This window comes from Tuber melanosporum, assembly GCF_000151645.1.
Source record: "Tuber melanosporum whole genome shotgun sequence assembly, scaffold_65, strain Mel28".
Taxonomy (NCBI): Eukaryota; Fungi; Ascomycota; class Pezizomycetes; order Pezizales; family Tuberaceae; genus Tuber; species Tuber melanosporum.
Window position 1 is genome coordinate 1 of NW_003299112.1, and position 27,466 is coordinate 27,466.

A 27,466-nucleotide genomic window follows, 5' to 3' on the forward strand; every position below is an offset into this window, starting at 1 on the left:
GACCTGACGAAGGGTGACTGCGCCTTGGTACCAGTTATAGTAACAAACGAAACCACCCCGCAGAAAACAGCGCTCTGACAGATATGGGCCGCCATTAAGTCCTCCGGAATTGATGTGGACGGCTTCCGGCTAGTGCAAACAAAGAAAAAGAGACAAGAGCCAGCCCCAGGCATGCGAGAGACAGCGCCCTCGGCACCCTCAACCCCGCATGCCAGGCAAAGGAGGCTCCTTATTCGATCGGTGGAAAGAGGCCGCAGGATAGGAGCAGCAGGGCTGTCACCAGCAAGAATCAGCGACGCGGTCAACTCGGCATCCAGGGTTAAGTTCGCATACGCAGAATTCAACCGAAACGACGACCTGGTACTTACCACCATGGGAGACCTACCGGCCGAACCAGCCCTCAACGATGTGCCGGCAATCACCAAGGCCCTAAACGAGATCGACGTTTTCAACTTCAACATCACCACAGACGCACCGTCCGTCAACATCGTCATCAATAGCATACCACTGGGTGACGAAGATTGGACACCCGAAGAATGGGACGCGGACTCAGACAGATGGGAGGACCTAGCAAAGGAAATCACTGAATACAACCCACAGGTCCGACTGCTAGACAGGCCTAAATGGCTCAGGTCCCCGACAGCGCTCAAAGCTGAAGGAAAAGTCAAGTCCTCAGCAATAGTGGCGGTAGAGGCAAACGACTGGATCATGGCCGAAACCAGAAAACCCCTCCCAAGGATGGCCATCTTTGGCATGAGGTGCACCTTCCGGAAATTCGTAAAGAAAGACTCATCAACCTGTTGCGCGTGGTGCCTGCAATTCGGGCACTATGCCGTCCATTGCAGGATGGAAGCAATATGCAAATACTGTGGAGGAAGACACCACACCAAAGACCACCTCTGCGCACTGACGTACTGCATGGCAGGAAAAGGGAAGATGTGTTCCCATACCCTAAGAAGATGTGTTAACGGCAAAGAAACCTCTCATTTCGCCGGAGATAACCATTGCCCAACTAGGACTAGGGCAAAGTCCCCGGCACAACCCTCCACGGCCACGGATAAAGGAAAAGCACCAGCAGTGCTGGCCCCTCCCCCGACGCCTAAATAAATATGGCGACAACAGATATAATTTATCACAACGTCGGCGGGTGCATGAACGTTGTCACCGAGTTGCTGAAACTCTCAAAAAAACGGAAACCGAAAATAATAGCGATTGCAGAATGCCCTCTTGAGAATCAGGATTGGATACATTTGGAAGGATTTACATGCTACGCTAGCACAAAGGCGACGAAATACGGCTGCGCCATATATATTTTAGATAAATACGTGCATATGTTCGTGGTTGAACGAATAATGACACAATACATCACACTGTGGACCGGAGGCACGGAGATTACCATTGGCTACCAGAGGCCCTCGGCACAGGACTTCGACATAACAAACCGATGGCACACGCACGGGGGGAATAACATCCTAATAGGAGACATGAACGCACACCACCCAGCTTGGTCACAGGGATGCCAGAACACGGCCGGACTAAAGCTGGCCAGATGGATGGACGACAGGGATATGGCAGTGAGAAACCCCCACGTAATCACCTACCCGCCCAACGCGACCAACCCAAATGGAACAACCCTGGACCTTGTGGCCACCGACAAAGGGCAAAAAATCGAAGTACGAACACTGGACCTAGCAACAGCAAGCCATAGGGCACTGGTAATAAAGACCAGTTTCACATGGAGGGACGATGGGGAAAAGCCGCTAAGGCATGACAAAGCGGATTGGGAGGCCATTAGAGCCGAGATCAGCCTCATGGACGACCACAAGGACCACCCAGCCGAAGTGCAAAAGGAACTCACGCGCATAGTCAGAAGGCACACCCCCCTAAAGAAACCAGGATGCAAGGCTTTCTGGAACAAGTCCCTGCAGCAAGAACGAAAGGAGGTCCACAAGCTCGCGCATAAGCACCCCCGACACCCAGAACTAAAAGACAAAAAGAAGAACCTGCGGAAAGCCATAATGGAAGCCAAACTCGAAGCTAACGAAAAAGCCCTTCAAGAAGAAACAGATCCTGAATGCTTCAGGACGGTCCGGCCAAGGACTACCAAACACACCATGCCGGCTTTTTCCAAGGAAAACGGCGAAGTAGTAGCGGAACACGGGGACATCGCTCAAGAAATCCACACGGCCCTGTACGGAGGAGAGAGGAGACAGGCCAGGGAGCAAATAAACGACGAACCCGAGCCACTACAAATAGAGACCCTAGACGCCGCCATCAAGCAATCACCGAATGGAGCGGCAAGCGGACCAGACAACATCACCACCAGGCTCGTTAAATGCCTTAGGAAAATATGGGAACCCCTATTCCTAAGAATGATGAATCGGGCATGGAAAGAAGGAATCCCAGAAAGCTGGAAGGTCAGTACCACCATATTGATACCCAAGCTAAACAAACCATTATATATAGTGGCAAAAAGCTGGAGGCCGATACAACTACAATCTATACTGGCAAAAACACTAGAAAGAGCGGCAGTCATACGGATAGCAAGACTCGAAATCCTGGAAGACAATATGTTCGGAGGGAGAAAGAGATATGGTACGACAGACGCCATACAAGCCCTAAACAAAGTAATGGACACAACCGGAAAAGCTGGCAAATGCATCACCACCCTCGACGTCCAAGGGGGATTCGACCACCTACAGATGGGTAAGGTGTGCGAAAGGCTCGGAAAGTACGCGGGTCACCTGGCACAATGGGTCCGACACTGGGCCACCGACAGGACGACCAGCTACCGGTTCAATGGCAGGACGTCCAGAGGATATGCTACTGACAAGGGCACGCCACAGGGCTCTCCCCTATCACCAATACTCTTCCTCATCAGCATGCTAGAGACAGCAAATGTACAGGCAACGCCATCACAAAAAGCGGAAACCATGGTCCTGATGTACGTGGATGACATCCTGGTAGCAACAACATACCGGGACGCAAAAGAGGGAAAAAGGATGCACCAGGAAACTATTAGGGGACTTGAGACAACCGCAGGCAAAGACGGGTACGAGTTCGCACCCAGTAAAGCCGAAACAATCTTTGTGCACACCCCACCGCAGAGCAAGTTCGAAGTCCGCCTACGGGGCCAAGAGATACCCGCTCAAAGCCACCTGAGATGGCTCGGATACTTCCTAACAGACAAATGGAAGTGGGACCACCACGTCAGACACTGGATAAACAAAGCCACCAGCTCCGGACACCGCATAAGGGCAGTAACGTCCAGGTACAGCAAAGGGGGACTGAATGCAGGGACGACGCTGCGGCTAATCAAGGGCCTGATAATCCCACAGCTGATATACGGGATAGAGACATGGGGAAACAAAGGCCTGTTAAGAGAAGCGCAGGCGGCCCTCAACAAGATAGTCCGAACCGCCTTCAGGCTGGAAAAGAAAACACCGGTCCTGGCCTTCCTTACCGAACTCGGGATCCCACCACTGGACCTCATGATGCAATTCAGACAAAACCTGCTGGCGTTACGAGCCACCACCAAGGACCGCCACAACACTAGGACAAAGAGGTGGATGGCCAGGCACGGGGCAGAAGACATTATCACCACCACCGGCAATTACCAGCTAGGCAAAGACGCACTAAAAAACCGGCTGCAACAGGACTGGGCAGAAAGGGTCACCAACAAAGGGACCAGATACCAAGGAAGGCCCGGCAAATCCCACAAACACCTACACTCCCTAACCAGGCAAAACTTTAAAAGGCTGCTAGGGTTAAGGGCAACGGCAGGTTGGCCATACCAGGAGATAACCGGCGCCAGAAGGCGGTGCCCATGCGACCGGGACATAATAACCTTTGACCACCTAGCAAACAGATGCGGAATAACAACCGCCACAGCGATCGGGCTTTACGACAACAAGAGGCAAGGGGAACTCCTTCAATGGATGGACGGCTGGCCATACGAACTTAAGGGAAAACCAGAAATGACCGGGAACGGGGACGGCACCCAACAACCAGACGCCGCCCAGGTAATCGGAGCCAACGTTAATCTACCCACAAGCCAACCAACACTGACACTAGTGAAACCCAGGCCACGGCGGCCTTGCAAGATATGTGGGGAAATGGTGCTAAGAGACGTGCAGCATGAGTCGGCACATGCCAGGATACACGACCCGGCAAGAAGGGGCCGCTAGGATATGACGGCGGAAGACACGGAGGAGGCACCCAGTGGACCAGGGGAGTAATGCTGGTCAGATTGTTATTTCATAATGTACACGACAACGGGGCACAGGGGGCAGGCGTGGGTTTCTTTTGTTTGCTTAGATTTCCTTTGTTCACGACTACGGGGCACAGGGGGCAGGCGTAGGTTTCTTTTGTTAGCTTGGATTTCTTTTGTTCACGACCATGGGGCCAGAGGGGCAGGAATGGGTTTCCTTTGTTGGTGGATTTTATTTTGTTTACCACCATGGGCCCGGGGGGCAGGAATGGGTTTCCTTTGTGACGGACCAAAGCTGTTTGAGGGAGAGGGGAAGAAGGGAGTGGGAGTTTCTTTTGTATGGCCTAAAGCTGGGTGTAGCGAAGGATTTCGTTGAGGGGGGCCCAGGGCTGGGGGCAGTATCCTATGCCGTACTCCGATTACTTTAGTTAGTAGGTGAGATAGTGGAAAAATAAAAGGTTTACACACACACACACACGGAGCGAGAAAAATTTCGGAAATTCCAGTACAGTTAGCGGGGCATTCCTGCAACCACACCAAGTTGATTTTTGTTTGTGTACACATCATCTTTTTATCCGGTACAACCAGAATTTTCACTCAAAGAACTACTCCACCCCCTCACTCACGATACACCTCCCTTAGGTGGTGTGGCCAATCACAGCCCTCCATCCTAAGGCTTCATTTCCTTTGAGAGTTTAGGACGCTGGCCATAAGACCATCCTACTCACTCACCATGACCTCCCAACCCTCGTCTCCGGCCCTGCCGCATCTCCCCCACTCTCCTTCTCCCCTGGGGGGACCCAGAAGCCCTACCAAAAGCCCAAGGGTCAATTCCCCCAGCCTCCTCCCGCCCGGCTCCCCTCAGGGAGTTTCCCTCAACTCGACCCTCCCCATGTTCGCCACTATCAGGCACCAGAGAGGCTGTCCCAACGCCTTAATCAACGTGGGAAACAGAATCGTGCCCAGGGGAAGTGCCTTCCCCGAGGTCAGACAGGAGCTAGGATGCACGAATGCATGCTATGTCCTCCTCACGGGAAACACGAAAGCCCCAACCATAGCGGCACCCCAACCGGTGCTCCCTGGGTTCAGAACCACACTCCAGAAAATCTTCGGCAACGAAGCGGTAGACGCAGCCGACACCGACGCCTTAGCTTTCTTGGCAGCAGCAGCTTCCTCCTACCACCCGTCACAAGAAAGCCCTGTACCAGTATCTCAGATACCGCAGGTACCAGCCTCCTCCCCGCCACTGGGCGAAATAAATGAACCCATGGACCAGTCTCAAGACATCGGAGTAACCGAGACGCAAGATACACAAGAGGTAGCAATGTCCCTGGGAAACGGGAAAAACACAGACCAAACCGGATTGGAGGACAGCCAACACGCCCACGAACCAGGCGAAGTGCCGGAGAGCTCGGCCCCACAGAATGCGCCAAGGCAGGTACGATTCTCTTCCCCCCTGGCCACGACAAGAGAAATCCGTGGGACCCAAACAGGCAATATGACGAATGATCCAAGCTCCTCGCGTACCCAAAACCGCCACACCACCACCCCCTCCTCCCTATATGAATCGACCGAAGTCGAGCTAGCACCAAAGGAAAAAGAGGAACTAGAACGCCCCGTCACCGTTGGCATCATGGTTGGCTTCATCCATCAGTTGGAGAAGAAATTTCAGGAGGAGATGCAAGCAATGGAGGAATGGCTTACCGGGGAAATAAGGCTAAGGGCTAGACAGTCCAACACCAACACCCCTACCCCTACCCCATCCGCTGTCCCCAGACAACCCAGAACCCAAACCCCAGCGGCCAAGCGTTGATCGGCATGCCCGAGATTTGTTGCAGAGTACTGTACTGTTTCGTGTGTGTCGTACTTTATTTTGTCTGTCAATTGAAGTGCCGACAGCGCAATTGAAATTACCGCACAACAGACGAAGCCGCCCCACAGAAAGTAGCGCTCAAACAGACATGGGCCGCCTTTACGTCCTCCGGAATCGATGTGGACGGCTTTCGGCTAGTCCCGACAAAGAAAAGGAGACAAGAGCCAGCCCCAGGCATCCGAGAGACAGCGCCCTTGGCACCCTCAACCCCACATGCCAGGCAAAGGAGGCTCCTTATTCGGTCGGTGGAAAGCGGCCGTAGGATAGGAGCAGCAGGGCTATCACCAGCAAGAATTAGAGACGCGGTCAATTCGGCGTCCAGGGTTAAATTTGCATACGCAGAATTCAACCGCAACGACGACCTGGTGCTTACCACCATGGGAGACCTACCGGCCGAACCAGCCCTCAACGATGTATCGGCAATCACCAAGGCCCTCGACGCGATCGACATTTTCGGTTTCAACATCGCCACGGACACGCCGTCCATCAACATCGTCATCAATAGCATACTACTGGGTGACGAAGATTGGACAACCGAAGAATGGGACGTGGGCTCGGATAGATGGGAGGACCTGGCAAAGGAAATCTCTGAATACAACCCGCAAGTCCGACTGCTAGACAGACCTAAGTGGCTCAGGTCCCCGACAGCGCTTAAGGCTGAAGGAAAAGTCAAGTCCTCAGCAATCGTGGCGGTAGAGGCAAACGACTGGATTATGGCGGAGACAAGGAAACCCCTCCCGAACATGGCCATTTTCGGCATGAGATGTACCTTCCGAAAATATATAAAGAAAGACTCGTCAACCTGCTGTGCGAGGTGCCTACAGTTCGGACACCACGTCGTCCACTGCAGGATGGAGGCTACATGCAAATATTGCGGGGGGAGACACCATACTAAGGACCACCTCTGCACACAGACATACTGCACGGCAGGAAAGGGAAAGATGTGTTCCCACACCCTGAGAAGATGTGTTAACTGTGAAGAAACCTCTCATTTTGCTGGAGACAACCAATGCACAACCAGGACTAGGGCGAAGTCCCCGGCACAGCCCCCTACCGCCGCCAACAAAGGAAAAGCACCAGCAGGACTGGCCCCCCCCCCGACGCCTAAATAAATATGGCGACAATAGATATAATATATCACAACGTCGGCGGGTCCATGAACGTTGTCACCGAGTTACTGAAACTCTCGAAAACATGGAAACCGAAAATAATAGCGATTGCAGAATGCCCTCTTGAGAATCAGGATTGGATACATTTGGAAGGATTTACATGCTACGCTAGCACAAAGGCGGCGAAATACGGCTGTGCCGTATATATTTTAGATAAATACGTGCACATGTTTGTGGTTGAACGAATAACGACACAATACCTCACACTGTGGACCGGAGGCACGGAAATTACCTTTGGCTACCAGAGGCCCTCGGCGAAGTACTTCGACACCACAAACCGGTGGCACATGCACGGGGGAAATAACATCCAAATAGGGGACATGAACGCGCACCACCCCGATTGGTCACAGGGATGCCAGAACACGGCCGGATTAAGGCTGGCCAGATGGATGGATAACAGGGACATGGTAGTGAGAAACCGCCACGTAATCACCCACCCGCCCAACGCGACCAACCCAAATGGAACAACCCTAGACCTTGTGGCCGCCGACAAAGGACAAAAAATCGAAGTACGGACACTGGACCTAGCAACAGCAAGCCATAGGGCACTGGTAATAAAAACCAGTTTCACATGGAAGAACGACGGGGAAAAGTCGCTAAGGCACGACAAAGCGGATTGGGAGGCCATTGGAGCCGAGATCAGCCTCATGGACGACCACAAGGACCACCAAGCCGAAGTGCAAAAGGAACTCACGCGCATAGTCAGAAGGCACACACCCCTAAAGAAGCCAGGATGCAAGGCTTTCTGGAACAAGTCCCTGCAGCAAGAACGAAAGGAGGTCCTCAAGCTCGCGCATAAATACCCCCGACACCCGGAACTAAAGGAAAAAAGAGAAGAACCTGCGGAAAGCCATAATGGAAGCCAAACTCGAAGCGAACGGAAAAGCCCTTCAAGAAGAAACAGACCCCGAATGCTTCAGGACGGTCCGGCCAAGGACCACCAAACACCCCATACCGGCGCTGTCTAAGGAAAATGGCGAAACGGTAGCGGAACACGGGGACATCTCTCAAGAAATCCATACGGCCCTGTACGGAGGAGAGAGGAGACGGGTCAGGGAGCAAATAAACAACGAACCTGAGCCACTATAAACAGAGACCCTAGACGCCGCCATCAAACAATCACCGAACAGAGCGGCAAGTGGACCAGACAACATCACCACCAGGCTCATTAAATGCCTTAGGAAAATACGGGAGCCCCTATTCCTAAGAATGATGAATCGGGCATGGAGAGAAGGAATACCAGAAAGCTGAAAGGTCAGTACCACCATACTGATACACAAGCTAAACAAACCATCATATACAGTGGCAAAAGGTTGGAGGCCGATACAACTACAATCCATACTGGCAAAAACCCTAGAAAGAGTGGCAGTCATACGGATAGCAAGACTCGAAAACCTGGAAGACAATATGTTCGGAGGGAGAAAGAGATACGGTACGACAGATGCCATACAGGCCCTAAATGACGTAATGGACACAACTGGGAAAGCCGGCAAATGCATCACCACCCTCGATGTCGAGGGGGGATTCGACCACCTACAGATGGGTAAGGTATGCGACAGGCTCGGAAAGCACTCGGGTCACCTGGCACAATGGGTCCGACACTGGGCCACCGACTGGACGACCAGCTACCGGTTCAATGGCAGGACGTCCAGGGGATATGCTACTGACAAGGGCACGCCACAGGGCTCTCCCCTATCACTAATACTTTTCCTCATCAGCATGCTAGAGACAGCAAAAGTACAGGCAACGCCGTCCCAAAAGGCGGAAACCAAGGTTCTGATGTACGTGGATGACATCCTGGTAGCAACAACATACCGGGACGCGAAGGAGGGAAAAAGGATGCACCAGGAGACCATTAGAGGACTTGAGGCAACCGCAGCTGGAGACGGGTACGAGTTCGCACCCAGTAAAGCTGAAACAATATTCGTGCACACACCACCGCAGAGCAAGTTCGAAGTCCGCCTACGGGGCCAAGAGATACCCGCCCAAGGCCACCTGAGATGGCTCGGATACTTCCTACCAGACAAATGGAAATGGGACCACCACGTCAGACACTGGATCAACCAAGCCACCAGCTCTGGACACCGCATAAGGGCAGTAACGTCCAGATACAGCAAAGGGGGACTGAATGCGGGGACGGCACTGCGGCTAATCAAGGGCCTGATAATCCCACAGCTGACATACGAGATAGAGACATGGGGAAACAAAGGCCTGTTAAGAGAAGCGCAGGCGGCCCTCAACAAGATAGTCCGGACCGCCTTCGGGCTGGAAAAGAAAACACCGGTCCTGGCCTTCCTTACTGAACTCGGGATCCCACCACTGGACCTCATGATGCAGTTTAGACAAAACTTGCTGGCACTACGAGCCACCACCAAGGACCGCCACAACACTTGGACAAAGAAGTGAATGACCAGGCACGCGGCAAAGGACATTATCACCACCACCGGCAATTACCAATTAGGCAAAGACGCACTTAAAGACAGGCTGCAACAAGACTGGGCAGAAAGAGTTACCAATGAAGGGACCAGGTACCAAGGAAGGCCCGGTAAATCGCACAAGCACCTACACTCCCTAACCAGGCAAAACTTTAAAGGGCTGCTAGGATTAAGGGCAACGGCGGGTTGGCCATACCAGGAAATAACCGGCGCCAGAAGGCAATGTCCATGCGATCGGGACATAATAACGTTTGACCACCTAGCAAACAGATGCGCGGTGACAACCACCACGACAATCGGGCTCTACGACAACAAAAGGCAAGGAGAACTCCTTCAATGGATGGACAGCTGGCCACAAGAACTTAAGGGAAAGCCAGAAATGGCCGGGAATGAGGACGGCACCCAACATCCAGACGCCGCCCAGGTAATCGGAGCCAACGTTAACCTACCCACAAGCCAACCAACACAGAAACCGGTGAAACCCAGACCACGACAGCCTTGCAAGATATGTGGGGAACTGGTGCTAAGGGACGTGCAGCATGAGTCGGCGCACGCCAGAATACACGACCCGGCGAGCAAGTGCCGATAGGCTTCAATGGCGGGGGACACGGAGGAGGCGCCCAGTGGACCAGGGGAGTAATGCTGGTCAGATTGTTATCTCATAATGTACACGACCATGGGGCACAGGGAGCAGGTGTGGGTTTCTTTTGTTTGCTTGGATTTCCTTTGTTCACGACTACGGGGCACAGGGGGCAGGCGTAGGTTTCTTTTGTTAGTTTGAATTTCTTTTGTTCACGACCATGGGGCCAAGGGGGCAGGAATGGGTTTTCTTTGTTGATGGATTTTATTTTTTGTTTACGACCATGGGGCCGGGGGGCAGGAATGGGTTTCTTTTGTGTTGGACCAAAGCTGTTTGAGGGAAAGGAGAAGGAGGGAGTGGGAGTTTCTTTTGTATGGCCTACAGGGGGGTGTAGCGAAGGATTTCGTTGAGGGGGGTCCAGGGCTGGGGGCAGTATCCCATGCCGTACTCCGATTACTTTAGTTAGTAGGTGAGATAGTGGAAGAATAAAAGGTTTACACACACAAACGCTGATGCACACATAGCCACCCGGATTTGACAAGTTTTTAAGTCAACCGCGCCGAAGCGAAAGGAGAGAAGAGAGTCAAAGGATTACTATAAAATGATTAAAAATTAGTACCGCAACTTAACCTATATATCAACCTCGGTACGGTATCCGAGAACCCCCCACTACGCAATCTACCCCGCAGTCCGCGGCACTCAGGCACAATGCCATGCAAAAACCTAAAATCTTCAAGAGCCCCGTGGGTGGGTGGTGGCCGTGCATTTGCAGTTGCATGATAGCTGTAGTTGCAGACATGGTGCAGGGGCTTATCGGTGGCTCGGGTTCATGAAAATGAGAAGAGAGGGTTGAGGTTGATGGTGGTGGTTGGTGAAGACCATACCCGCTCTTTTTTTCTGCTATGATACGGTATCATAATATTATCATACCTAGATTATACCAGTAGTAATGTGTATCACGGCCGCTCACTCAACTCAACTCCATAATATAGTGGTTGAAGGGGGGAAGTCCTACTTACTCGGGCCCTAACCTCGAGGATAGTGCCTGGTTAGTGAGTGAGTGGGTGAGTTTTTCCTTTACCGAGAAGGCACAGTCCCTTCCGTGCTCTTTGCAAAAAAAAAAAAAAAAAAAAAGACTAAATACGAGTGATATACAATGACCAACCGAGGGGTATCACATACCCTCCCCCCTTCCTCCACCTCCCACAGTACAGTATCATACTTTCTACCCAAGCCCCACCTCCGGAATCGGGAAGCCGGAATGCCGTACCGTACCTGCCTGAACTAGAGACGCGTAATGCGTACTGTTCTGTGCGATATTATGGCGCGAGTACAGTACGAGTACTGTAGGATAGTAAGTGTTGTTTCTTTCTTTTTTGGGGAGTGGGGCGGGACAGGTTTGAAGTTTGTGAGTATTTTGGTGAAGGAGAGGGAAGGGAAGGAAAGAAGGAAGGAGCTGAGGGTTATTGTTGTACGGGGCAATGGTTGGAGTCATTGTGTGTGTATATTGGGGATATAAAGTGCTTTTTCTATGGATCGATGGATAAAGTTAGAGGGGCGAGGCGAGGCGAGGTTGGATGCGGTATCGGTAACTTAAGGCAAAATGACGGGGGCGGTACTGTAATACTGATAAAGTTTCCAGCGCCGCGTCCGCTCTCTACTCGAGTATGGGTGATCGGGGGAGGAGGAGGTTAAACATTTCTGTTTGGCCCATCCATTCGTTCATTCATCAAACAAAAGATCCCAAATGACGTTTCCCTAAACCCTTTTTTTTTTTTACTACCATATCATACGTACCCGAGCACGATACCCAAAACCGCATACCGCCCCATGGCCAGTCAGTCCGCCACGGCAAAGTCTGGCGAAAGAAGGGTGTGAGGGGGGGGGGGCGGTGAGAGAAGGGAACGGGATTATTCGGAGGAGTCGGGGGGATGTTAACCCCATGAAACAGAGGTTTACCGTCCCGGGGGGGCGGGAATTGGGGTCTCATGATTGATAGATGAGGTTTTCTTTTCTTTTCTTTTCTTTTTTTTTTTTGAACCCGCGGCGGTTTTGGGAATTGTATGATAGGTATGATAGACCTTTTTTTTTTCATTTTTTTTTTCATCTTCATTTTCTTTGAATGAATTTTTACAATATTTTCATTAAATTTTTTATTATAATTAATTTTATACATGTGTGTATTTTTTATCTGATCTTCCGTTCATTCATTTGAAGGTATAATACCTGCATTGCATAGATTTATCCTAATACATTTGGACGATGGACAACTCCCCTTCCCTCCCCTCGGCCGGGTCCATCTGATTCCGGTGAGGTCGTGTGGAGAAATAAGGAAAAAAGCCTACGGTCATGGCTATGGTGCAGCAGCAACTCATTGCTGCCTGACATTATTTTCCTCTCTCCTCCCCTCCCTTCCGGTTTCTTTTCTTGGGATGAGCGCGTGGGTGAGAAATGTGAGAGGAGTGAGATTCGAAGGGAGCGAATCAGTGTGTTCTTCCGCTTCCTCTTGCTTCTTAGCGTAGTGCATGGCTTTTTGACTGTGTTTCCTTGTCTCTCTCTCTCTCTCTCTCTCTCTGCCTGTTCAATTGATTGTCGTCGTAATTAATTATTTTTTTCGTGCAACTGCTTTCTCCTCTCCTTCTTTTCTTTGCTCTCTGACTCGGGCTGAGATTTGAGAGGATTGTTGATGTTGTAAAAAATTGGCTTGCGTTTGGAACTCGGGAGATTTTTTTTTATCTCGCTGGACCGTGCTTTCGCTGTAGGAATACCGTAGTCTACTCCTTTCAATTATTTGACGGGTCTTGGTCTACCAGTAAGTAGTCTAAGTAGTCTGGTCTATATAGTAAAAGTGGTTTTCCATTGTGGGAAATCGAATCGGGAAAGAAATTTTTTTTTTTAATTTTATTCCCTTCGTGTGTCTGAAAAGTAGAAAAGAAAAAAAGAAAGAAAAAGGGTTGAAGCTCGAATTTTTTTTTTGCCCTACAATTTTTTCCTACACTATGATACCGATATAATAATATCACACTTGATCATTTTTTTTCCCCTCTATTGGACCCCTTCCCTATATCCCTATAGACTCAACTCATAGCCCCACAACACAAACTATACCTCCCCTCCCCCTCCCAGGTTCCCCCATAACATCCTTCTCACACATTTTTCCCTCCATCACCGTCATCGCTCGTTCCATAACTTGCAAACATCATCCCACTTTATTCTTCTCATCTCTCTTTTCCGTGTCTGGGAACCGGAAAGCATCATACTTCTTCGTATCCATCATCCCACCTCTACCTCTACGGACGACCATTTTGTGTCGTCTGCCAATGATTGGAATAACTCTCTTGAATAATCATGTGCGTTTGTGCCTGTTGTGCCCTTTTTTCCCTTTTACTCTCCCCGAAATTGGGTTTTGTGCCTCTTTTATTCCTTTCCTTCTTTCCCCATCATTCCCGTTCGTATACCAGCATCATGGTATCACCATCACCATACAAAAAAAAAAAAAGAGAGTTTGCAATGACTGACATGACTCAAAAATTTCTAGATACCAGTTCTCTGAATGGTCTTCAAACCATTCACTACCCTCGCTCGTCAGAGCATCTCGAAGCACCTTGTCAACGGCTGCGCCCAGTCCGTTGTTGCTGCAACCCAATCCTCATATGCATCCTCCACCGTCCAGCTCTCCCGTCTAGGGCAGCAGAATGCGCCAGCTCGACTGCACACTGCCTTTGGCGGTGCGAACTCTGGTCGGGCGGCGCCGGGGAAAGATGGACAGGGTAGCGATAGTTTGGGCGCTTACTATGCCGCTCAGTCGCAGGCCGTGGACGAGAAGGAAGAAAAGGAGAATAGGAAATACCTATTCTCGAGAAAGATATTATGGTCCAAGGCACAACATCAACAGCAGCAAAAGGCATTGCTGGAGAATCCACCGTCCTTGGAACTGGGCTCACCGAGATCGCGGTCTTCTTCCATAACACAGGTGGAGGCTCAGTTACCATCAAAGGACATTGTCAAGGGGGAGGAGGAGGAGGCCGTATTTGTCGAGTCTGTCGCTGAAGACTCGGAGATTTTGTCCCCCGAGGAGGTTGCTCCAGTGGAGGATGCCAAGGCCGAGTTTGCACCCTCACCTACTCCGTCCGAGGAGACACTAGTTCCTGCTTCACCAGAGGTATCTGGTGTTACCGCTCAATACAACGATCAGCTACGTGATTTACGAACGGCTGGGAAATATGAAGAAATCTTGGCCCTCTTTGAGCATATGATTCAAGAAGGTGTACAACCTAGTACCACCACCTATAACCACGTTCTCGTTGCCCTCATACAAACCGGAGCCGGCGGCATCCCTCGGGTCCTGAGTGTTTACCAGGACATGCTCAGGAACAAAGTCCTACCTAGCACTGTCACATATTCCATCCTAATCGACTACCTTGCCGCAAGCGGTAAATCCTCGTTGCAGTTTGCTCGGCGAATTGAAGATGACATCCTGAGATTCGGATTTGTCGTCCCATCCCGGAGGCGGGAATTGGATGAGATCCGCTCGCAAAAGTCTTTAGACATGGCTTTGGACATATTTTACGCTAGCACTGAAGTCCGGGTGGAGCGTACCTTTTCTGAACCCGTATATTCCATTCTTATTGAGGCATGTGCTGAGAATGGCCGTGAGGAAGATATGCTCAAGGTCTATACACATATGGAATTGCATGACGTGTTGCCGAGCTTGGACACTACGCTTTCTCTTATAAAGGGATTTGGGAAGGCTGAAAATATTTGCTCTGCTGTCGAGACATACAACAACTACTGTGCTCTGGATACATCAAAAAAGCCGGCAAATGTCGATGAGCGATATCTGGTCTACAAGGCATTGATTCTTGCTTACATGGAGGCTGGTGATCCTGCTGGTGCGCTGTCATTCTTGGAGAAAATTGTCGGTACTAGCAAGGACCCTCATCGCTCTCAATGGTTGGCGGAGGCCATAATCAAAGGTTTCCTGCAGCGGAGTGATTTGGGGTCTGCCAAGGAGTGGATTGCGGGCCGAATGGCCGGGACATCGGAATACATTGGACTGTCAAGGGTTCTTATTGGAGTTGCGGATTTGGGGGATTATGGGCTTGCGGATCGGCTTTATTCGGAATTCATGGATTATGTCCGTCTCCATAGTATTAACCATTCCAGCACCTCAATTGCTCAGATGGCTTTTTTGAATCTCTGCGTAAAGGAGAGGAAGATTGGGCGTGCTAGAGCCGTTTGGAATGATCTTTCCGAGAGAGTTTTGTCTAGTGGACCAGATGTGGAAGCCGCTGTTGTGTACTCCATGATGCTTTTTGAGAATCGACTCACGAACGAGGCCTTGGTGGTGCTAAAACAATTTAGTGAGTTCTTTATGGAGAAGCCTCTTGGTGTTCCACTTGCTTTGAAGGCGGAATATCTACAGGAAGCCTTTGAGAGCTTGATTGACAGGCTTGCCGCAAAGGATCTTCTTACTCACGGGGTCGCACTTGACATTTCTGGTTTTAGCATGCGACATTGTGGGCGTATGGGAGCTCCGGCTTCGAGGATTGTTCTAGGACTCTTTGGGGAACAGCGAATACTCGGATTGACATTGCCGCAGTTGGACCTTCTTCTGCAGATTCAGGCTGGCGTTTTTCAACAACCTGGGGAATTGGTTTCGGGGGATATGGAGAAGTTTGAGCAGATGCTAACTCTCGCATTAAATGCCGGGGTTCCTCTTAGCAAGGCCATGAAGATTTCTGTCGATGGTGTTATTGCAGCCCGTGGCATCGATGAGGGCCTTCTGGCGAAATGGACTGCATTCGTACAGTCTCAAAAGGTTTGGGAGAACATGCCGATGGCGCCGCTGACCGAGGATGTGGTTGCATCACCTACCCTGGTCCCCAGTGAAGGAGAGACTGCTGTTGCTGAGGATAATCATGATCCCTACTGGGCCAAAACCGACGTTAAGGTCTCACAGGCTATTGATAATGCTCTTGAGGGTACGAAGGCCGCTAGGGCTAGGCTCATGGATGCCCGAAGAATGTATCAACAGACTCGTAAGGCGGGCAGATTGGTTAGGATGACGACTCTGGCGAGGATGGTTGGTGCTGCTTCTCGTGCAGGCCAGCCGGAATTCATGGAGGAGATCTACCGGAACGCGAGAATGGACACTCCTCTACTGATGGAATTCCGTTCTGTTAGATACGTTTGGTGTGTTCTCTTGGACGCTATGGTCGCTGGGCAACTCTCCATTGGAAACCGACAAAAAGCCGCCGTGTACCATGAGGAAATGCTAAAGATGAGAGCTTCTCCATCTGCAAATACCTATGGACTCTACATTGTTTCGCTCAAAGGTTCAAACCAAACATACGACGAGGCCTCTGAAGCCCTCAAGATTTTTGAGCGGGCTAAGGCAGAGAACGTGCTTCCCAGCTCCTTCCTGTACAACGCGCTTATCGGTAAACTTGCAAAAGCCCGCCGTGTCGACGACTGCCTCTTCTACTTCGCGGAGATGCGCACTTTGGGCATAAAACCCACTAGTGTAACGTACGGCACTATGATCAATGCCTTGACCCGTGTCGGCGATGAGCACTTCGCAGAAGAACTGTTCCAAGAAATGGAGGCCATGCCGAACTACAAACCCCGTCCGGCACCATACAACTCCCTCATGCAATTCTTCGTCAACACCAAGCGCGATAGGAGTAAAGTCATGAGCTACTTCAACCGTATGACCTCCCTGGGTATCGAAGCTACCTCGCACACATACAAGCTTCTGATTGAAGCCTATGCAACGCTTGATCCACCGGACATGCCCGCGGCAGAAGGCGTACTCGACTTGATCCGCGCGAAGAACCAGCCCGTGGAATCATCTCACCATGCCGCCCTTATCCACGCAAAGGGGTGTGTCCTCCAAGACGTCGAGGCGGCTATCTCGCACTTCAAATCCCTCCTTCACCCAACCACCGCCACGCCCCAACCCCAACTCGACAATACGATCTACCAGGCTCTTTTCGAGTCACTCGTTGCCAACCACCGTGTCCAGGACACCACTCTGTGGCTATCGGACATGGGGCGCCGTGGCGTTCGCATGACACCGTATATCGCCAACACCCTTATCCATGGATGGGCGCTGGAGAAGGACATTGGGAAGGCGGAAGAAGTTTACGAATCCCTTAGTAAGGACGAAAATGCTAGGCTTAAGCGCGAACCGAGCACCTACGAGGCTATGACTAGGGCTTACTTGGCCGTCGAGGATCGTGCTGGCGCGCTCAGGGTGGTGGACGAGATGAGCGAGCGTGGGTATCCGAGTGCTGTCATGGTTAGAGTCGCGGACCTGGTGAGGGGGAGAGGGGAGTAGATTTTCTTTTCTTTTCCCCCTTTACGATGGTTTTCTTGTTCGTTAATATTCCCCCCCCCCTTTTTCTCTCGTTACTTGAGGGACCCCCCCATTGCGATTGATAGAATGGGGGGTCTTGTTCATCTTGGTTTGGTGTTTTCTTTTGCCTTTCTTCTGCTTTACTCATTCTTACAGCGTGGCTTCTCCTACTAGCGCCCATACACGGGGGTCCGTCTGCACTGTTATACCTTTTTCCGCCTGTACGATATCAAAAGCGCCTTTTTGTTTTTCCTTCTCATTTTCGTGTAAATACTACACTACCCTTCATATTTCACCATATTCGGCGGGGCGGGGTAAGGTAGGGTTGGGATCAAATCTGGCTGGGGGGTGGGCGTTTTTTGCTTTTTATTTTATTTTGGTTTTTGTCATTTTTCTACCACCTACCAGCATCATATACACTCCACTCTTCAAAATTATTTTCCCCTTTCAATGCGGTGAGGGGGTTTTAAATTATCTATGTTTTTCACATTGGTTTTTCCTGTTGCATGGACGGGTTGTACAGTACACTTATTCACTGACGGATGGGCACAAAATCTCCCTTGCATGATGGACAGGTACGATAGATGGAGAAGTGTAAATAAGTAGTTCTAGTATGTATATTGAATAAAACCTGCTCCCCCTGATTATGGGTGCTCTCTTTCTTCTTCTTTTGTGATGGTGGTATCATACTTATTGGAGGGGGTGGTTGAGATGGAGAATTAGGGTGAGAGACGCTGGATTTTCCAGGTGTCGGAGTCGATAGAGTCGCGAGTGTAGGCGAAGCGGTCGTGGAGACGGCTGGTACGGCTGTGAGGCAGGGAGTTAGTATATGTCTTTCAGAATGCGGAGGGTGGGTAGTGGATGAACGGATATATCATACCCTTGCTATTCGCACACACATTGTAAACATTAGCAACCGCACTTGGTCCACTGAAGCAAGAAGGGCAAACATACCCAAAACTCCACATAATCTGGCACAATCCTCAACCCTCCCCAAAACGGCGGCACGGGAATCTTCTCCTGATCCTTGAACCTCTCCTCCACCTCTTTAACCCATCTCTCCAACACATCCCTATCCTCAATCCCAACACTCTGCCGACTCGCCCAAGCCCCAACCCTGCTCCCGCGAATCCTCGTGTCAAAGTAGACTTGACTCTCCTCGTCCGTCAGCCTCTCCGTGATCCCCTCGACACGCACCTGCCGCTCCATCTCGCGCCAGTGGAAGGTCAGCGCGGCGCGGGGGTTGCTGGCCACATCCGCCGCCTTTCGGGACGTGTCCCAGTTGGAGTAGATGACGAAGCCGCGGGCATCGAGTTCCTTGAGGTAGACTGTGCGCGCGCTCACGCGGCCCGAGGGTAAGTGCGCGGTAGACAGGGTCGTGGTCTCGGGCTGGTGGATGGCGTGCGATTCGGCTGCCGTGTACCAGGCATGGAATTGGGTTAGCGGGGATGGGGAGAGGTCTATGGAAGTGAGGGCTGAGGTGTTGTATTGGTCGTCTTTGGGGGCGACTGTGGATGGTTAGCCCTCAATAAAGGGGAGAAGAGAGGAGGATGGATTTGGGGTGGGTACAGATGAGCTTTTCTTTAGCGGCTGCTAACATGATTGCTCTGGCGAACTGGTATGGGGATCTTTTTAGCATTAAATTTGTGATCTTTGTTTTAAAAGGGAGAAGTATCATAGGAATGGGTAGTGGTGGGAATATCATACCTGCGGTGACCTCAGGTGGGCTACCGGTACTTTGCACCCTCAGACTTCCGGTAGCTAAGCTGCGTGATATGGAGTGAGGCCTTGCTGAGCTTGAGTGGTGGTGGTGGTGGTGGTGGTGGTGGTGGGGCCGCTCTATTCTGTTCGTATATAGTAGCAGGTTTCGATAGCTACCGGTAGGTTCTTGTGGTGATATTGGAGAGGCCCTCGGTAGGTTCGGTTGATCGGCAGCTGAGGGGATGGTGGGACGAGGAGGGGGTGCCGCCCGATAAGGCTAGATGGGATCTGATACATAATATTATTTGAGCCTACCGGTATGATATCATACCCGTTCGGAGCCTTTTTTCTGATGGGGTTTGTGTCACAGGGGTTAGGGTACGCCACGGTCTGCTACACCACCGGCAATTGTGTGGGGATAGGGGGCTTCACTGTAGGCACCGTGGTCGAGATGTAGAATGTCACCATCGTGCGGTACTGTGCTGTACATATATATATATATATATATATGCATGTCGGTGAATTATGATTCGAATAGTACCGGTATTTTGGGAAGGGACTCTAGTAAAGGGGTGGTTTACAAGTAGACTACAAGAATCTGATGAACCAAATAGCAAATTTATATTATCATACAAGCAATCCGAACGCCATTCAAGACCTCAATGAAATATTGGTATAATATCTATGCTTCCTCCTCATCACGATTTTCCGTTCAATATAGCCTCCACGTCAATCCCACCTCTCATCTCCCTCATTAAGCCAGCTCTTCTTGCCTTCGCCCGGTTATCCATTCTTCTTGCCTCCTTGACTCCAACAACCTTGCTCACCTTCTTCTCCCCCGCTCCTGTCTTGCCCTGCTTCCTCGGCTTGACGCCAACACCCAGATTGTCGTGCTTTGGAACCGGTTTGATGGGATACCTCATCCCCTGGCCTTCCCTTCCTAACCCCTTTCGTTCATCCGGGTCCCACCCAGAATCCATCAAGACCTTTAGTCCTAGCGATGACCTGTCGTAATGATGTGGAGGATGAGAATGCGGAAGAGCATATTGGTGAGCTGTAGACTTTTCGTGGGTGTGTTCGTCCGTGATTGGTAGAGAGCAGATCTCGCAGATGGGTAGGTCTTTGGAAGAATTCGACGGCTCGGGATCTGACGATGTAGATGGCGTTTTTGAGCCCAAGCCTACTAGTGAAAGGTAGAGCGATGAAGCTTCACTCCCGCTTAGCTTCGACGATTTTGAGTGGGCAGTTTCGACGTCGGGTGAGTCACAGGCTGGAACAAAAGCTACTCGTTTCCGACGGATTCCAGAACCATAGGGAGCTTGAGTTCGCCAGTCGGGGACCTCCTCCTCCTCTCCTCCTCCTTCGTAATCGCCTTGGCCCATGGATGGTATTATGAAAGGGTGTGCGAGAGGAGGTTTAAGGACGATCGGTGGAGGAGATCCGGGGTGTGGCACTGAATGCTACTTGAGGGCCAAGCTTTCTTTTGAGCCTCAGCTACTCCTAGACGTGACTTTCGCTTGATCTTTGTCACCTCCGGGAGGCACGAGATGTAAGCGTGCCGAACTTGGGACTCACACCTAAGACTATAGAAAACCGCACAGTATGATACCAGTAGATATTTATATTGCTCCTTGACGAGGAAGCTGCTTTTTCTCCTGCGGTGGATGTTCGGGTGGAAGGTGGCTTCTCAAAGCTAAGAGCTTGAACAGCCCTCAATAACCTTATTCTTGTTTTCCCCTCGTAAGCAACGCCTAGATAGCAACCTTAACTCACGATACGGTACCTTACGATACTGCACCAAAAAAAACGGGAACCCGCCGATACAGGGCTACCCAGGACCAGCCATGGCTGTCACGACAGGAAGTTCACCAGCGTTCAGTAATCCCGGTTCGTCGACAAACTCCCCGAGCACCCCGGCTCAGTTGGACACGGATGACAGCTTGTCCCCGCCCTCACTGGCCGGGGAGTCGTGCGGGATGTCTTCGTGCGGCTCAGATATGGGCGAGGAAGCGTGCAAGGGGATGAACTGCGAAATTCCTGTTCTGAGAAGATCGGAACCGAGTATAATCAGCGTGAAGGTATTCCCGAAGGACGAGATTGCCAGTGCTACCACCCAGCCAGCAGTTACGACTACCCCCGCCCCTGCAACTGCGGATGAGGCGCCGGCCACACCTTCTCACCCGCCCTCTTTGTCTTTCCGTTTGGAGGCTCCAGAGCCCACATATCCACAGTTGTTGAATAATCCTCCTGCGAGCCCAATCACCAACCAACCACATCGCATATCGGATGACAAGGACGAGGAGTCGTCTGTGCCGAAATCGTTCGATCGCTCGGATTTCAAACACTGCCATAGAGACCACAAGGAGTTCCTGCACGATGACAAGAGGGACTTCGAGGGCGTGAGGCGGATGCACAAGTTTACCCTCTATGAGACCGCTACTCGGTTCTACATTGTTGGATCGGACCTTTTGGATTCCAGATTTCGGATCTTAAAGATTGACAGGACGGCTGAGATTGGGGATTTGAGTATCACGGAAGATGAGGTTGTATACACCCGAGAGGAGACGGCGAGGTTATTGGCGACCATTGAAGATGGAAATATTTCTACTGGGGGGTTGAAACAGAAGTGTCCGTTTTGGGGATTACTGGGGTTCATCAGGTTTACTGGGGCGTATTACATGCTTCTTATTACAAAAAGGAGTATTGTTGCTATGGTCGGAGGGCACTACGTGTACCAGGTTCAGTGATGCTTCTCAAGTTGTTTGTCCAATTTGAACTATTACTTACCGATTTTAAAGATCGATAACACCGAGCTGGTACCATTAACAGCCGGGACAGCACCGAAGAAACCAGAGAGAAACTCGGAGGAGGCACGCTTCGTTAGTATTCTTAGGAATTTGGATCTCACGAGATCATTCTATTTCAGTTATTCCTACGATATCACTCGGACACTCCAGCATAATATTATTCGTCAACGGGAGGCTTTGGGCAAAGGACTCGCAAACCCGAATAATCACGATTACAATGACATGTTCGCTTGGAACCATTACTTGCTGGAGCCGGCTAAATCGCATATGAGGAATGCGTATGACTGGTGCATGCCAATTGTTCATGGCTATGTCGATCAAGCTGGTAAGGGTAATCTGGGCCGATACAAGGAAACAGGGCTAATTTGAGAAATAGCTATTTCCGTCTACGGGAGAGTGATCTACATCACTGTTATTGCTCGGCGCTCTCGTTACTTTGCAGGTGCAAGGTTTCTGAAGCGTGGTGCCAATGATCTGGTATACCACTTTACGGAACAAGCACTAACTTACTATTCTCTAACTTTTTACTCCAGGGATACGTTGCAAATGATGTCGAAACAGAGCAGATTGTTTCCGAAATGCTCACTACCTCGTTCCATGCGCCTATGAAGAATCTTTACTCCAACCCGAACTATACATCCTACGTACAACACCGCGGTAGTATTCCGCTTTTCTGGACGCAGAAGAGTGATGCAGCCACTCCCAAGCCACCTGTTGAAAGTTTGCGCCCTTGCTACGTTTTTTTTTTTTTTTTTTTAATTTTATTTATTTATGCGGAATTGGAGCTAATGATGTGACTATAGTGAATCTTGTGGACCCGTTCTTCAGTGCTGCCGCGTTGCACTTTGATGATTTATTCCAGAGATACGGCGCACCTGTGATTGTTCTAAACCTCGTCAAGGTTTGGTTACCGACCTTCTCTAGTACAATGCGATTGCTAATGGGTTATTAGTCTCGAGAACGAACGCCGAGGGAGTCATTATTGCTAAAGGAGTTTACTCAAGCCATCAACTATCTGAACCAGTTCCTTCCAACTGAAAAGAGTATCCGATATATAGCTTGGGATATGTCTCGTGCGTCGAAGAGGTGAGTTGCCCAGAAACAAACGTCTAAGCCATTTTTAATCATGATGTGCAGTCGAGATCAAGACGTGATAGAGACTCTTGAGACAATCGCCGAGAACGTATTGAATACAACAGGATTCTTCCACAATGGGCTCAAACCGGGAAACGAGAGTGAAGGCGGCTACTCACTACAGAACGGTGTCTGTAGAACAAACTGCATCGACTGTCTCGATCGAACGAATGCTGCGCAATTCGTTATTGGAAAAAGAGCATTGGGACATCAACTACACGCATTGGGAGTTATCTCAGGCACAAGCATCGATTACGATACCGACGCTGTGAACTTGTTCACGCACATGTACCACGACCACGGGGACACAATTGCCGTTCAGTACGCTGGTAGTCATCTAGTAAATACCATGGAGACGTATCGGAAGATTAATCAGTGGACGAGCCACTCGAGGGATATGTTGGAGAGCTTCAAGAGATATTACAACAATTCATTTTTGGGTATTCTTTAATCAACGGTATTCACACTTTCTAGCTAGACTAGCGCTGACTAGAGCTGCTACAGATGGGCAACGGCAGGAGGCGTACAATTTGTTCTTGGGGAATTACATATTTGCTCAAGGGCAGCCTATGCTTTGGGATCTATCTACAGATTACTACCTTCACCACGCAGACCCAAGGCTTGGCAGGAGGCGTCGCAGGTAAGCCGATTAGTCTTCTGATATGCTGGTCTGCTTGTACCTGATGCATTTCCATGGCAGCTACGTAAAATGGTGGACTCCTAAGAACCTTGTGAAGCGATCGATGCCGGAGATTCCACCGCTTTCAGGTGAGCTTACAGCAAGGCCTTATAGCCACTTTGACGATTACTGGTTGGAATACTATCGCCCAAAGGCTCTATCCTCATTCCTCAAAGTCTTCACCTATAATCTTAATTCGACCCTAAGATACATACCAGTCAAGTACTTCTTCAGTTTCGCAATTGTTCCTATTCGGGTGCCTGCTAACTGCCTTCTAGGATGACACAAACTGGCCGATACGACCTAAGCCCATTTACCGTTAGATCAAATCACGTCGATCATCATCACCACCACCACGACGCCGAGAACGCGGAGGAAAAGGCCAAGGCCGAACGGGACTCAGAAACTGCTGAAGGCCGCCTCAAAAAGATCACAGCCCTCCACGGCTGGCTCCCACCACAAAACGGCATCGCCCCCCCGCCGCCACCCCCACCGCCCCTCCGGAAGTCATCCAGCATCTCAGTTCACCACCAGCTCGAACTAACCCGTGGCCTCAGTAGCTCGACAAAACAGCATTTCTCACTCGGAAAGGATGTAATGCAAATCGAACGTCGCGACATGAATCAGGCAATAGAACGAAGCCTCAATCCAGTCCTCGGTGAGGAGGAGGCGGAAGAGTACAAGAGGTACATGTCTCACCCGCTAAACCTCCCCCTCGTTGTTACCTTGGAGCCCCCAGAGGATGTCGACCCGGACTCTGTTTATTTCGACTACGTGAATAATACCTCGCCCGAGGCCGCGGCCGGGATGACGGCAAAGGCGGAGGATGTGGCGCTGTATGGTGAATTTGTCGAGGTCCCGGAGAATCCCCTCAGCGTTGACGAGACGGACCGGGAGAAGAAGAGGTATATCGCCTATCAGAGGTGGATCACCACCGGGAATTTTAAGCACTTGAGGAGTGTGGGGAATATTAGAGCTTGATAACGTGGATAAGGATGGGGCCTGAAGTTGTTTTGTGGCTGGTGGTATGGTAGGGTTGCTTGTGAGGGGGAAAAGAGGGGAGGGGGTTGTGAGATGTGGACATACGATCCCCTCTTCTTGCACCTCCATTCCCCCGCTTGTGGGCGTTTTTTTTTTGCGGCTTTTGCGATACCATTGGTGAAGCTATGATAGCAAGCTTAGCTTAGCTTAGGTTTTATATGTAATGTGTACCCTATTGACTAGCCTTTATTGATGATAATTTGTGGAGGGGGCTCTTTGGCCGGGTCGAGGCTATTCAAGGAATATTCGTTCCTACCGGGTCAACTGTTGTTGTTGTTGTTCTTAGTACGATATTAGAAGGACAAAAAGGCGATACAAATGCTGATGATGTAGACCTAGTCAGCAGTTCAAGGAGGGGCAATTTAAGTTTCAAACAAGGGGGGTAATAATTGGGTACCCTACTATACTTAAGTATAATACCGGTATAATACTATTATATTTGAGCCACTACTGTACTCGAGTATTGTACCCAATCAGTAGACTAGCATTCAGGCTTCTATCATACTGATACGCCAGTCATATATCCCGTCTAAGACAATATTCGTACTCCTGCCCGGGGAACTGTCGAACGAGTCAATAATTAATTTCGTTTAATTGACCAGATCTAAATCAAGATGAGCCTTTCTAGTAAGATCGGAAAGAATGAGATTTCTATATTCCAGTTCCCTGGGGCAGTTGAAGGTGCAAAGCGCGGTTTTGGTTTAATTCAAGCTTTTTTTTGGGGGGGGGGGGGTGTACGCTCCGGGGTTTGCTGATGGAAAGGTGTAGTATGGGTTCATGGGGAACTTTGGAGATGTGTATTGCTTGAGGGGGGTGACAATTCTGATGGGTGTCACAGTAAGTTTGAGAATATCAGTATAAGGGAGCGCTGTTGGCTCATCTTACGAGTTCCATTGATCGATATCTTCGTTGGGTTTCATGGTATGATACTTTGAATTTGCCTACAGCATCATATAAAACAGCCCCATTTCCATGCCGAAATGCACCGCATAAGTACCCTTAAAGGAAACACGACTTTAATCCGGCGACCTGAGTGAACACCGCTGGGTTAATAGTTGGCAAGAGTAAATTTTGACTAAGGTAACTACGGTAGATTTACCCACTCGGCCCACTGGAATATATGAAAATTCAACTTCGATGTACCTATCATCCTCGACTATCTTAAGTGAGCTGAACGAAAATTTATATATGGAAATTTAGAGAGCTTGGTCATCTCTCGTTTCCTACTGTGTCCTTTTCGTTGTTATCGTATGCTGGTATTTCTTACCGAACTGTGCTCGAGTAGACTACTGTACTATGATATGTTGTTGGTTGTGTAGACCTTCTCTTAGGAACATTGCACTGTGCCACACTTGGTAAAAATCCTGAGCGTCACTAAGTTATGCCCTACTCGGGTGCTTTGCTTGGATTGAATGCGGTTCGACCGCAAGTTGATTTAGACTAGCAAAACTAACCTGGGTTGATGTCTGCACAGTACCATTGGGGGTCAGCATGGGGTGTTGGAGTAATACAATAGGCCGCTAACTCTACGCCTGGGATACCAGCATTCTACAAGTCAGTTTTTTTTTTTTTTTTTTTTTAAAAAAAAACAATCAAAATTCCAGACGGAGCATCTAATCACTGTAGATAGAGTGATCACATGTATTGCCCTCGTCTATCCAGCCTTTTCTTCTAAGATCTTCGTTGCTGAAGCCTACCCTTACTAAAGTTTGGAAAAATTATGATGTGCTGATGAGAACTGCGATGGGACAATAAGTTAAACCGCAAAGAACTCCGGATGAGGGAATCTATCGGCCAGGACCCTGACCCGTTCTCGTATAATATGGATGGGTAAAGTGCCATATGGCAAGGCAATATTATCATGGAGACTGCACCGGCATTTAGCGAAAATGCGGGGTGAGCATGGGGCATTGGGCGGCCATCACGATACATTCTCGGGGAGGTGAGAGGGGGGGGGGGGTAATCTTTAGAAGTTGAAGGTTTCTTCTCTACGCCTTGGCTGTATTCAGTAGGGGTTAGTTGGTACCAGCACAGCACGAGAACTCGTATTACCTGTTATCATAGCAGATGGCTTTTTCAGCCCAGTAAAGTTACACGAGTAAGGGAGCTGCCAACTAACCCGCACTCCACCAAGGCAGGGGACAGTGGTTTGTCTCACTTGTTCCTCTTGTGTCCATATTCCCTCCTTTTTTTTGCCTTTATTTCCTATTTTATTCCATTTTATCTCCTTCACTAGCGCTCGAGCTTAAGCTTAAGTCCTGCGCTGTCCTCCCGTAACTTATCCCCTTTCTGTATGGTTCAAAGAGCTCATCAACGCGCCCCTCGCGTCAAGCTTGCTCCCCCTCCCATCCCCGACCACCATACCGGTAATCCCACCACTACTGCAACATCTGCTGGCAATCCCGCTCCAACAGAAAATAATAGCTCCAGCGAAGCTCAACCACTCTGCGCGAGCCGAACTGGGTCGATTACCCGAT

At 50.1% G+C, this 27,466-nt stretch overlaps 3 protein-coding genes; 2 read left to right on the forward strand and 1 right to left on the reverse strand.

The window, feature by feature from the left end:
* The first annotated feature begins 13,506 nt into the window (after positions 1–13,506).
* On the forward strand, positions 13,507–18,271 carry GSTUM_00009985001 (uncharacterized protein). XM_002840999.2 has 2 exons: positions 13,507–13,617; positions 13,806–18,271. The coding sequence occupies exon 2, from the start codon at positions 13,821–13,823 to the stop codon at positions 17,607–17,609; it is 3,789 nt and encodes a 1,262-aa protein (XP_002841045.1). The 5' UTR covers positions 13,507–13,617; positions 13,806–13,820; the 3' UTR covers positions 17,610–18,271.
* A 75-nt stretch (positions 18,272–18,346) lies between these two features.
* GSTUM_00009986001 (uncharacterized protein) lies at positions 18,347–19,512 on the reverse strand (the record flags this gene model as incomplete). XM_002841000.2 has 4 exons in its annotated part: positions 19,335–19,512; positions 19,197–19,255; positions 18,582–19,135; positions 18,347–18,460 (listed from the first exon to the last, which is right to left on the reverse strand). The coding sequence occupies exons 2-4, from the start codon at positions 19,225–19,227 to the stop codon at positions 18,347–18,349; spliced, it is 699 nt and encodes a 232-aa protein (XP_002841046.1). The 5' UTR covers positions 19,228–19,255; positions 19,335–19,512.
* A 1,837-nt stretch (positions 19,513–21,349) lies between these two features.
* On the forward strand, positions 21,350–25,366 carry GSTUM_00009987001 (uncharacterized protein; the record flags this gene model as incomplete). XM_002841001.2 has 10 exons in its annotated part: positions 21,350–22,066; positions 22,127–22,460; positions 22,512–22,612; positions 22,669–22,855; positions 22,939–23,036; positions 23,088–23,221; positions 23,273–23,709; positions 23,774–23,909; positions 23,970–24,170; positions 24,227–25,366. 10 exons carry the CDS (start codon positions 21,350–21,352, stop codon positions 24,927–24,929), a joined length of 3,048 nt encoding a protein of 1,015 aa, XP_002841047.1. The 3' UTR covers positions 24,930–25,366.
* Between the last annotated feature and the right edge of the window lie 2,100 nt (positions 25,367–27,466).